This window comes from Colossoma macropomum, unplaced genomic scaffold, assembly GCF_904425465.1.
Source record: "Colossoma macropomum unplaced genomic scaffold, Colossoma_macropomum, whole genome shotgun sequence".
Lineage (NCBI taxonomy): Eukaryota > Metazoa > Chordata > Actinopteri > Characiformes > Serrasalmidae > Colossoma > Colossoma macropomum.
Genome location: NW_023494787.1, coordinates 46537241 through 46550600, shown reverse-complemented (window position 1 = coordinate 46550600; position 13360 = coordinate 46537241). Strand labels below are relative to the sequence as shown.

Genomic DNA, 13360 nt, shown 5'->3' with positions numbered 1-13360 from the left:
ACCCATTGGATGCTGGTGCAGCAAACACAGTGGGTGTTAACAGAAAAGGAAATTAAATCATTTTTACTGTGTCTTTGTGTAGACGGGGCTAACGGCTCTGCATGTGGCAGCCTGTTTCGGACAAGTAGACTTTGTGAGGGAGATTTTGACCAAAGTCCCAGCAGCTATCCGCAGTGAGCTGCCCACGGGGAGCAGCAGTAGCAGAGACAGCACGAGGAAACACCAGCTCTCGACTGAGGTGACCCCAGTCTGCACTTTCACAGCATACACTAACACTAATATCGCTGAAAGCAAGTCAGTATGTGTGCAAGCATGTATTGTAGGGCTACACAATATATTACTTCTTAATTATTATCGAGATATTGGCCTTTACAGTACTGATATCACAGAAGACTGCAAGGTATGAATGAGCCTCTAACCATGCTGTGAGCATCCTGACCAATCACAGCTCCAAATGAGTGTTTTGATAAATCAGTACAGTTGAATGGAAGGAAATTTGGATTGATGACAGTCTTTTGGGTGCACACTGATTAGTTAATTTATCCTGATTTTTTCTATTTTTGCTTTTTTTGTTTGCCTTCAGAGGTGGCACGGTGGCGCAGTTGGTAGTGCTGTCACCTCACAGCAAGAATGGCCTGGGTTCGATTCCCAGCCGGGTGACCAGGGTCATTTCTGTATGGAGTTTGCCTGTTCTCCCCGTGTCTGCGTGGGTTTCCTCCGGGTATTCCGGTTTCCTCCCACAGTCCAAAAACATGCAGTCAGGCCAATTGGACATGCTAAAATTGCCCCTAGGTGTGAATGTGTATGTCTGTCTGCCCTGTGATGGACTGGTGACCTGTCCAGGGTGTATCCTGCCTTCCGCCCCAATGACAGCTGGGATAGGCTCCAGCACCCTACCGTGACCCAGAAGGATAAGTGGTTTAGATGATGTATGTATGTTTGCCTTCAGTGTTTTGTGCTTTTGATAATTTTAATAGACATCAGCGTCACTAATTAATGACATTCTATTAAAATATTGGTGTTACAAGAGTGACACTGGAGTATTCTCACCTAAAATTAGTTGATAAAGCAAGAGTCTTGTTACAAAAACAGTAATAGGACATCAGAGTCATAATTAATCTTTCAGTACTTTCACTTCTGATATTTAAGTGCATTTGAATACTTTTGTACTTTTACTCAAGTGGAGGACTAAAGGCAGGACTTCTAGTTTTACTGGAGTAATAATTTACCTTGGGTATCTCTACTTTAACTCAAGTACATGATTTGTGTACTTCATCCACCACTGGTTACAAAGCCTTCTCTATGGCTTTGGCACTCCAGCAAACCACTGTTTGGACCGTCATAGAGGGAACTTGGAACAGTGATAAATCTTCCCAGAAGTGGCCAGCCTAGCAAAATTCCAGTAAGACAACTCGTTCATGAAGTCACAAAAGAACCCAGACAATCATCTAAGTAACTGCAGGCCTCATTCACCTCATTCAGGTGTTAGCATTCATGGTTTCACTATTAGAAAAAGCCTGAGCAAAAATGGCATCAATGGGAGAGCTGCAAGGGCAAAACCACTAACCACGAGGAACATAAAGGCTCGTCCCACAAGCCTTTTGGAATAATGTTCTGGAATAATGAGGAGTGGAAAGTGAAACATTTTAGAAGACAAGGGCTTTACAACTACGGTAAAGCTAACACAGCATTCCACAATTTTCTGTAATCGATGGAACCATTAATTCTGCACTCTACCTGAAAATCCTGCAGGAGAATGTCTGGTCAGAAGTCTGTGATCCAAAGCAAAAGACTAAGCCCCAATCCCAGTTCTTATTTTTACCCCAAACCCTTGTTTTCAAGTGTCACCTTGCCCCTTGGAATTGAGTTAGAAGGGGTAGTGGTTGAAATCTTCCCCTACAAATTGGGACCCTCAAATAAAGACGAACATTACTTCATTAACAGGCTACAAGCACTGCTCTGTAGGCAACCCTGCCAGTCTGCAGTGATAGCAGAGGAGGGTAAAGTTCAGCTCCTCACTGCTGGGCTTTAGTTACATTTAGGAAATGATATGCCTTCAAAGGGGGGCGGGGGGTGGGATTATTTATTAACGCCCACCCCTAATTCTTCAGTGATATGAGGCTGAAATTAGCTGTTCGCTAACTTGTTCAAATGTTCCCGTTCCACCCATTCAGCTGAGGCGCAAGAATATAACTGCTGTACCATTTAAGGTGGTAATCGTAGTTTTTTTGTGGAGAAAATTCTCACATTTGTGGGTTTCTTTGGTCTCTTGTTCAGCCATCTTGCCAGTTTTTCTTTTTTTTCATAATGCTCTGTTTGGAGCCTCTGAAAAACCTCCGTCTGGAGGGTAATGTAGCCCTAACACTTCCCCCTACCCCTCTATCTCAACAAAAATTGAGACACCCTACCCTTAGGTGTGAACACGCAAAATGGAGGGGAAAGGCTAAAGTGGTAGGGGTGAGGAGTAAAATGGGATTGGGCCTAAATTCACCTCTGAATGACTCAAAAGAAACAAAATTAAAGTTTTGGGGTGGGCTAGTCAACGTCCTGCCTTAAACTCCACTTAGATGCCATGGCAGGACCTTAAATAGGCAGATCAAGCTCAGTAGCCTTTAAATGTTGCTGAATTTAATACATTTTACAGTGATTGGCAGACACTCTTATCCAGAGTGACTTACAATTTGATCATTTTTACACAGGTAGGCGAAGGTAGTGTTAGGAGTCTTGCCCAAGGACTCTTATTGGTATAGTGTAGGGTGCTTAACCAGGCAGGGATTGAACCCCATTCTACAGTGTAGAAGGCAGAGGTGTTACCCACTGTACTACACCAACCACATACCTGCACAGCTATGTGCAAGACTGATCTCCTGTTGTAGAAACATTTGGTTGCAGTTGTTGCTGCTAAAGGTGGCACAACCAGTGATTAACTTTAAAAAAAAAATCTTCAATTAATAAATTTTCGTTTAGAATTATTGTTTGTGTTTTGCATTTCCTCATGTTTGCTTTGTTTTGTATGACATTTTGTATTAGGATCTGAAACCACTTAGTGTGACAGATATGCGAAAACAGAGGGAGTCAATAAGGGGCAAACACTTTTCACAGCACTGTAGAAATAGAATTGGCTTTTTTTGAAAGTAGAAAGAAAGTTGTTCAAGCAGCAGTTTTATCAGTTTTGAATTACACACAGCTGATGTTACACAATGTTCTGCATGTCGCATACAGTTGCACATTTTCAGAAAGAGGTCTCAAATTTTATGGCACTTTTTTTACGTCACAAATTACCTGATATATGAGAGCTGTATTTTTTATGTAATTTCTTTCTTTGATTTGTTTTTTATGTTTCATTTGTTTTATATTCTCTCTCTCTCTCTCTCTCTCTCTCTCTTTCTCTCTCTCTCTATATATATATATATATATATTAGTTTTATATATATATATATATATATATATATATATATATATATATATATATATATATATATATTATAGCTTAGACTTATACATAGTAGTATTTTGCAGCATATGCACAGTAGTATTTTGTCCATGTGTAATATGAATTTATTTTGTGTCTGGTCGTGTGCAGTCAGGATATACTCCCTTGCACCTAGCAGCTCAGTCTGGGCATGAGAACGTGGTGCGCTTGCTTCTGAATTCATCTGGAGTGCAGGCTGATGCTGAGACAGACTCAGAGGCAAGTCCCCCTAGATACCACCACTTAACACACACAAACACACACATGCATACACAAATATATAGGTCTCTGCTGTAATAGATCTCTGCTGTAATAGATCTCTGCTGTAATAGTTCTCTGCTGTAATAGGTCTCTGCTGTAATAGATCTCTGCTGTAATAGATCTCTGCTGTAATAGATCTCTGATGTAATAGATCTCTGCTGTAATAGGTCTCTGCTGTAATAGATCTCTGCTGTAATAGATCTCTGCCGTAATAGATCTCTGAAGTTTTCCAAGCCTGGCAGGTTTTGTCCTGTGTATACTTTCCCTAAGAGACACTGAGAGTCACTGGATCCTCTGGATTATGAAGTCATTTAGAAGTCAAAATATGAATAACATTACATACACAATACAAACAAGCTACCAGTGGCGTGTGCTGAAATGAAGCTACATGAAAGTAAATTTACTGTTAAATTTTAAGGAAACACTTTATTTGGAGTGGTTCTTTGTAGTCAACAACGTATCAGTGAATTAGCAGTAGTGAAACATCTGAATACAGTGAAGTAAATGTCTTGTAGATAAACTGTTGATCCATTACTTACATTAAGCAGATATTTTGTTGATGTGTTACATGAAGTAGATTTAATATGTTACTTCTATTAAGTAAAACAACTCAAAACCTAACCCTGGCCCTAATCTTAACTCTAACCTTAACCTCAACCCAAAACCCAGTCCTAGCCCTCACCCTGGCCTTAATCCCATCCCTTCCCTTGACCTCAACCTGAAACCCAGTCCAGTGAAGCTCTGGTTACATAATGGTGTCAGCAGTGTGTCTGTAACAGCTTGTTGAGGATGTTGATGGTCTGTATTAAACCTGTTACATGTTCAGTTCCTCTCAGGTTGAACATCCACAGATATGAATTTAGACGCTCCACATAAAGTGAAAAACAACTGAATTCAGCAGATTATAAAGAAATTTTATTTATAGTCTCTTGAGAATCTACCGAATGTATTCACTGCTGCTACATCATTCATACGGTGTTGATATGTTACTGAGAGTGTTTATTTCATCTAAAAAAAAGGACCACTTCAAATAAAGTGTCATAGTTTTAATACTATTAAAACCCAACCCCAGCTGCTCAAAGAGTACACTGCCACTGCCAAAACCACTTAACTGCAGCAGCCTTAGCTTGCACGTAGCAGTCATATTTTGGGTTCTTAATGACTTTGCAGTTCTGTGGAGACAAGACAAATCGGCTTTGGAACATTTTTGTTTACAGCAGGATGATTTTCCAAAATGCTGTTCATTTTTCCCTTAGAGAAATCGGTGCTCCTAATATGGCGCTGACTGCTGAAAAACAACACAGCGTTGAGAGTTCTGTTGTCCTGGTTAAACGTCAGATGATTTTTATGTGAACAGTTAACTACATCCGAGTGTGGAAAGCGACTAGCGGGCACATTTGTGTTCCAGGGTTTGACTCCTCTGCACCTGGCTGCTCAGAGTGGTCACACGGCTGTGGTTGGTCTGCTGCTCAGCAGGTCCGCCTCTCTGCTGCACCTCAGGGACCGGCGAGGGCGCACCTGCCTGCATCTGGCCTCCGCACACGGGCACGTGGCCACGGTGAGGGTCCTGCTGGGCCAGGGAGCTGACATCAACCACACCGACAAGGTCAGACATCAACAGCATATTACTTACATCACAAAATTCAGTCCTGAATATTGTTGTTAGTACTGTTTTCAGGTATGATGCATCTATTTTTATAGGTAACAGTATGTCATACAGTGTCAGAAACCACATAAGCAAACCAGTTAGAGTTAAAGGAGAATTCCACCATTTTTTAAATTTCAGCATATTTCAATTGTTAAGATGATCAATAATTTAATGTATTCACTAATGCAATTAAGTATAGGATTCATTGACAAAGGAAAGCAGTATGTAAATTCCGGCTGCCCCGTTGTGCAGTATGCTCAGTCTCTGTGTTTTGGCCTCAGGGTGGCTGGACTGCTCTGCACTATGCGGCTAAAGCCGGCTGTCTGGAGGTGGTGCGTTTCCTGGTGGAAAGCGGAGCAACGGCACGGGCCGAGTGCCACGCCGGCCGCACCCCGTTGCAGTATGCGGCCGAGGAGAACCACCAGGCCACCGTCGGCTTCCTGCTCCGCCAACGGGACAACAACACGCTGCGTCTTCTAGAGGACAAAAAGGTGAAACGAGCATCACTCGCACCCCCTTTAGCCATGTTTTCCAGTCTCCATGATAAAATCTACCGACATTTGATTAGTGTGCTGAAAAACAGCTTAATTGTCAGACCAGGGCAGAAAAAGAACAACAATATAAGCATTCACACAACAAAACTTGTGCAACATATAATAATATACATACATCTTGAAAGAGCAGTAAATTAATACATTATTATAACAATAATACACTAATAAATGTTTGGTAAGTCAAACTCTGCGTTCAGGGACGTCTACCAGCATTAATGTTATTTTTTACAGCTGAAACAGATCTTTACTCTTTGTTCTCTTAGTTTTTAAAGATATAATAAAGATATTAAGTTATAATCTAATCTTTTAGAACCCCTTCCTCACTTTTAGTATTTGAAATTAACTCTGTTTTCCTGTTGTAACACTAGAGGACCAGCCAGATTTCCATCCTGTCAACCTAAATTCAAGCAAATACCTGAAATGTTGCAAAATATTATGCAAATTAGACGCTATTTCCATCAGTCTCTACAAAAGAATAGGACTTTCATGGTGATTTTATTTGATATTTGCTTTTTTATTCAATGTGTCAAAATGCACATAGAAAACGTGGGTGGAAACCTGACCATAACTATTTTTTGCTTCCTGTTGCAACACTAGAGGGCAGTATTGTACAGTACATACCTGTGAGTATTTAGTGTGGTGGAATTTTGGGTTGGAATAGGGGCGCATTCAGAAAAACATTCAGTTGTGAAACATTGGACCACGCCTGCTCAACTAGCAAGCGAGCTTGCATTCAGTCTTTTAGTGCTATCTCAATCTACAGTGTACAGCAGTGTTTTGCTGCTGAATGTGACCCTGTGGAGGTGTGCTGTGACTGGCATTACTGGTGGTTCTAATGTTGTTATATTTACCTGTAGTTTGTATTTGGTGTAGAGAGGCCACTTTTTTTCTGATATTGGAACCTTTAGTATCAGCCAGTTTTGATACTGATCCAATATTTTTCTTTTCTTGTATTCATTTAGTTTGTGTGTGATCTGATTGCATGCCGTTGCTTATTTACTGTCTGAAGTGCATGAAGTGTCTCATGTAGTGTTGAATTTGTTGCTTGTAGTTTACATCTGACTGTGTCATTTGTTTGTCTTTAATGCTCACATAGCACATTCAACTACAGCTTCACAAAACCTGGCATGGAAACATGGTTAACTGGTTTCACAACAGCAGTTAATGACTTTCTCTGTTAAACCAGCTGTAAATATTCAAGCAGTGATTAATCTTTATGTGCATCTCAGATGAAAGCATGACATTAATGACGAACAGCCAATCGCATGAAACATGAGGAGAAGTGAGATTTTCAAAAGGAAGGAAGAAACCATGCCAGGCATAAGTAGAATGTAGAACGTACAATGTTTATAGCAGTAAAAAGCTTTCGCCATTGCCACCATGTTAGTGCTCACTGCAGTTATAAGTGCTGTATAGTCTTAATATCTATGGCGGAATCTCAAATGGCTTTCTATGTAGGTCATGAAATAACAGCTTCTGCATTTAAATCATGCATCTTATGTCTAGTATACATTCATTTGTGTTCATCTATAAGCTGTGCAACTCCCTGTCTAACATTTAGGCTACTATTTGAGTGTGAAAGCCATAGTTTAATGCAGGTCCACATGGAGCCATGTCTGTTCCCAGAAAGGAATGTAAGTGTGCACATTGTGTATCGTGTGCTCATCAAGTCCTATTTACTATTTATATAAGATCCTCGAGTTTGCTATTTACTTTTAAATGCTGCAGTAAAAATCACTTTTTCAGATCTGCATATTGTGACAATGATCATTTTTAGTGCATTTAGTATTGAATTATCATGCAAATTGACTGACTGTCATGATGATTTGGCAATCACCCTAATATGCTGCAGTAAAATCATTTTTTATATATTTTTATGATTTTTAAAATGTGTATTGCAGGATACACTCTGATCTGACATCTTATGTTTTTTGGACTATTTATGTGAAATAATCATTGTATACTGTCGTGAATACGCCACAATTTCGTACGGCTCTATCATGCATTGTGATAGCCTGCTCCTTTCTCTCCATTTGGAACACTATTACTGCAAGTTTGCTTTACGCTTTCCCCATCAGTGCGTCTGTGTAAACCAGGCTTAACGATGGTTTATACCAGAAGTGGTCAAAAATGGACCGGGCTTAGCTGATATCCATTAAAATATGGCTGGCTCTGATTCTAATGTGGACATTGTTAATATTTTCTTTTTGAGGACTGCTAAACTATATTAAAAAAATATTATTTTCCACAGTTTTCTAAGCATAACATTTGGTGTCTTGGCCCCTTTACAACTGGCTAGGACCCTGAAAGCTCTTCTCTGTGTCCCTCTTATAGGTGACCCAGGTTTCATGACCTGCGTAATAAACTAAGGCTTCTTTTTCACACGATTCTTCGCCACAGATGTCAAAAAAAATAAACTAAAAAGGACCAGAATGGTCCACCTTGGTCAGAAAGCTGCCTCTGAATGGTCAGATGTTTGCCCTGATTGGTCAAAGAGCTGTTTATGATGAAGTCTTAACTTCCAAACCTGGAGCAGGTTAGACGTGCAGCTTAAGTTGACATGGTGATGGAGCCCTACATTCAAAAATGTTTTAAAATGTACCTAATTTAAATGTGTACATCAGTTCCACACAAATGAAATGTTACATCAGTTTAAATTAAGTCAATTAATTAAGTACTTACACATAGTAATTATGTTGATGTAACATATTTCATTCATGTGGAGTCAATGTACACATTTGAATTAAGTAAATTTAAAGCAAACTTTAAGCAGTTTGCTTTATTTGTCAGTGTAGAGGTGGACAATATGACATTATTTTTTATATTGTGATACATTTTATTATTATGATGCACAAAATGCTTTTCTGAGCATGTTGTGGATATCGTCATTAATCCCTTAATATCCCAGGCTTAATACATACTAAGGCTTATTATTCAGTAACTACAGGGACTTCAGTGCAACCTCGCTGAGCTATTCTTAGGTTATAAAGTGTGTAATAAAACCCACCCGCCGGCGAGCCCACGGCTTGTTAAGGGGTTAAAGAAGACTGACCAACTGCATGTTTTTTTAAAAGAGAGCATCGTTAGTCCTGTTTAATTGTGTTTAGTGCAGTACAGTATGTGAAATGTTAAATCCCTAATCATACATGTGAAATAAAAATCATTGTGTGTCAAAATATGTATCAAAATATTGTGATACATACTGTGTATCGTGAAAGTGTCTTTGAGTATCTTGATGTATTGTTGCCATATTGCCCACCCCATATGTAGCCCCATAACAATGACCCACCATCGTGAAACAGAGTTATATTGAAGTCTATAGCTAGCTAAGCTTTGTGAGACAGAGCCCTGATGTTGTGTTTATCGCCTGTAGTTCGTGTTTGACCTGATGGTGTGCGGGAGGCTGAATGCCAACGTAGCTCTGGAGGAGCTGGTGCTTCACTCTGCGGCTCCTCTGACCACGGCCGTGCGCCTGTCCAGGGCCCTCAGCCTGGCCGCTCTGAGGGAGAAGGAGCGCTCCGCCCATCTGCAGGCTGCCGCTCAACACTGCGAGGCCATGGCCTCTGATCTCCTGAGCCTGGCCTCCTCGACCGAGGGCCGGGGCGCCGGGGTGGTCCTGAGGGCAGTGGATCACCGGGGAGCCAGCGTGCTGGACTGTCTGATAGAGGGGAGGCAGAAGGGTGTGGTAGCCCACCCTGCAGTGCAGAAGTACCTGACCGAGGTGTGGTACGGCAGCCTGCAGTGGGACTCGTGGAGGATCTTGCTGCTGTTCTTCAGTCTGCTGCTCTGCCCTCCACTCTGGCTCGTCCTCTCACTGCCTCTCAAACACAGGTACTCTCACTGACCTGAATGAAACATGGATATTCAGAAGATATATAATATGGAACAGATTATTTCTGTACTAATTTATTGACTGTTATTGAAGCGATTAACGCACAGTTTCTTCTATTATGGTGCAAAGAAGTAACAGAATCTGGTTCTCGTTATCCTTCCTCTAGTGTCATCGACCACTAATAGACTTTGTCTGCTAATCATTACAGCCATGCCATAATTTTATGCATAGTCAATCAGCCTATTTACAACAAAGATTTTACTATTTTTTTAATGTTTACTGATAAAAATTGATAATGGCCTTCCCTAATATTCACTACCAGCTTCCGTAAATTTGCTTAGGATCAGAAGGAAATCAGAATCGTTTATTGTTATATATGATTCACATAGCTTGCAAGTAATTTGTTACAAAGAGTCTTTCACATAAAGACAGAAGACAGACATTATCAGCATCTAACAGATGTTTCAAACCAATATTTGATAGCATATTCATTTAACTCCAAAGAAAAGAATGTGTAGGTGACACTGGATTATTGTGCTAAAATATCTGCATTTTATTCATTTTACTGGATTTCTAACTCTCTACAAACTACTGTTACATTTCTTTGTAGTACTTATGTAGGCAGATTTAGTCCCAGTTTCTGTATTTTATTAATGTGTTTAGTTCAGCATTGCCAGTACACTGAGAATATTGGATATCAGCATCAGCCAACATTTCCCACATCCATGTGCTCCTAGTTTAAATAGCAGTCGTACTAAATAAAAGTCTAAAGTATGTGCATAACAACAAATAGGTGACGTGTATCTGGCCATTTTGAACATATCTCCATGTACACTATATGTCCAAAAGTAATTCAGCTACTTTAAGGTGCACTCATTGCTGACACAGGAGTTCAGTGCACATGCAGCTTGTATAGTCTCCATAGAAAAGCATTGGCAGTAGATTGGGACACTCTGGGGAAGCTGCACAAACCCAAGGTCTCCATGCCAAATGCCAAGAGTTTGCTAGAGGGGTATAAAGGCCTCCCAACACTAGGCTGTGGAGTAGTGGAACTGTGTTCTCTGGTGTGATGGAGCTCCGTGTGATGAGTCGGAGTGATTCAGACCTGATTATCTGACATCAGTACCTAACCTCACTAATGCTCTTGAGGCTGAATGCAGTCAAATCCTCACAGCAATGTTCTGACATCTAGTGTAAAGTCTTCTCAGAAGAGTAGAGGCTGCTACTGCAGCAAAGAAGGACAAACTACCCATTGATATCCTTGATTTTGGAGAAAACATAGGATGAGAAAGTGTCTACAAACTTTTGGACATATTGTGTATTTCTAGGTACTGTGTCATTTTCTGTAAGAAAAGCTTTGCAAGGTTTATGACCGACCTCCACATTCTCCACAGGTTCAACACGGTCCCAATCGTGAAGTTCATGAGTCATCTGGTGTCCCACGTCTTCCTCCTAGCCCTCTTCATCCTCACCGTCGCCTACCCACCCGTGAATCCGCTGTCCGACGGCCGTCTGCTCCCGGGATGGTGCGAGTGGCTCTTGCTGACCTGGCTGTGCGGGATGCTAGTGTCCGAGCTGAGCCACCCTGGGGAGCGGGCCGGTCTAGCCTGGGTCAGGCTCCTTCTCCTGGGCTTCTCCGCTGCCGCCCTGCTCTGCCATCTGCTGGCAACCGCTCTCCAGAGGTGGCCCTCAGCTCCCATGCACTGCCTGTTTGCCCGCAATGTAATGCTAGCAGTTGCCATGACACTGGGCTTCATCCAGCTCCTGGAGTTCCTAACATTCCACCACCTCTTCGGTCCATGGGCCATCATCATCAGGGACCTGATGAAGGACCTGTGCCGCTTTGCCGTCATCCTGCTACTCTTCCACACTGCCTTCTCACTCAGCCTCACTGCCATCTGCCAGCCCGTATATCCAGTAAGTGACCTTCGGAGAAGCAGGGGAAACAATAGCAGTGTTGAGGAGACCAAGCCTGATATAGAGCTAAACCCCCTGGATGTCTCTGTGCTGCTCTTCTTCGCTCTGTTCGGCCTGACCGAGCAAGAGGACATCCCTGCTCTGGACCGCTCCCCCGCTGCGGCAGCAGTCTTGGCTCGCCTGGCCTTTGGGGTCTACCTGGTGGTGACGGTGATCGTGCTGGTTAACCTGCTCATCGCCATGATGAGCGACACCTACCAGCGCATCCAGGCCCAGTCGGACACCGAGTGGAAATTCGGCCGTGCCGTTCTCATCAGAGACATGAGCCGCAAGTCTGGAACACCGTCCCCTTTCAACCTGCTCACCAGCCTCTTCTTCTATATCAAGATCCTCTGCAAACATGGAGGTGAGGATTTACCTTATATTTATGCATAACTGTTAATTTTGTGGTTGGGCTGATTCTGTTTACTGTACTGTTGATTCTGAGTGTCGAACTTCAATGACAACAAATCTGACAATGTCAGTCAGTCGTGGGCTGGAGGTTAGGGAACCAGCCTTGGGATCAGAAGGTCGCTGGTTCGCTCTCCTGAGCCGACAGTATGTGACCCTCACTGCTCCCCGGGCTCTGTGGATAGGGCTGCCCACCACTCCGGACAAGTGTGCTTACCGCCCCCTAGTGGGTGTCTTTACTAGTGTCTATGTGAAATTTCACCATTGTGGGACTAATAAGGGTCTCTTAATCAAATTAATCATGAATTAACGTCGATGAGAATTGTTAAAATCATTCTATAGAGCTTTAGAGCTTTCATATGACATGCGCAGCCATGCTGACAGTGCATCACAGAAAGCTTAGGGGGCATATTTATCAGGGGTGGGAACAAGTCACTAAATTGCAAGTAACAAATAGGTCTTAAGTCTTCACACTCAAGTCCCGTGTCAAGGTGGTCGAGTCTCGATTTAGGCCCTGAGTCAGTACAAGCGAGTCTCAAGTCATGTCCCAAGTCAATAGTCCTAATCTTCGAGTCCTAAACAAGTCAGTCTGCATTCTTTAGCTAATTTAAGGCCATAAAACTGAATGATGGTAACAGTACTATAGCCTTTAAATGACAGCACATTAGCAGTGTATGGCTATATATTACTTCATTATTATTATTTATAATATATAATACAAAATCCATGGTACAGAGATAACCATGACAGGCATACTGGTACACGCAAAGAGTAGTGCAACTACACATGAAATGAATTTTAAAAGTATTACTGAACTTAATTAAGACATTTTATTTATAATTATTGACGATTTTTGGGAACATTGGGATTAAAACAAATACTAGCTCAGCCACCTAAAAACAACCGCTAGTTTAAAATGAATTTAAACAACAACATGATGGTGAATGTACGAAGCTAAACTTGGCTTTTTTTTCACAAGATTCTTATTTAAATGGTGCAGCAGTTGCGATCCAGTACCTACTTACTGCACCATTTAAGATGGAATGGTAAATTCCAATACGAAGCTGGCGAATAACAAGTCAACTTCAGACTCATGGTGAACGTTGCGCTTGTTTTACCTGCAGTGTCGAACAGAGAGAGCTGTGTTTCATTTGGTTAACTACTATGAGGAAAATGGTCAGTTCGCCTGGTAAGTTTCTCCAGTAAGACTGGAGTTTAAGTGCTGA

The 13360-nt window shown here is 41.7% G+C and overlaps 1 protein-coding gene across 1 annotated transcript in view; it reads left to right on the top strand.

Annotated features, from left to right (window-relative positions):
• trpn1 (transient receptor potential cation channel, subfamily N, member 1) overlaps positions 1–13360 on the top strand; it is a 63218-nt gene that overhangs the window by 46722 nt on the left and 3136 nt on the right. The window contains exons 22-27 of the mRNA XM_036567597.1: positions 83–238; positions 3584–3691; positions 5142–5339; positions 5663–5872; positions 9309–9766; positions 11162–12090. Coding sequence (XP_036423490.1) covers positions 83–238; positions 3584–3691; positions 5142–5339; positions 5663–5872; positions 9309–9766; positions 11162–12090 — 2059 coding nt within the window. The remainder of the gene's footprint in view (positions 1–82; positions 239–3583; positions 3692–5141; positions 5340–5662; positions 5873–9308; positions 9767–11161; positions 12091–13360) is intronic.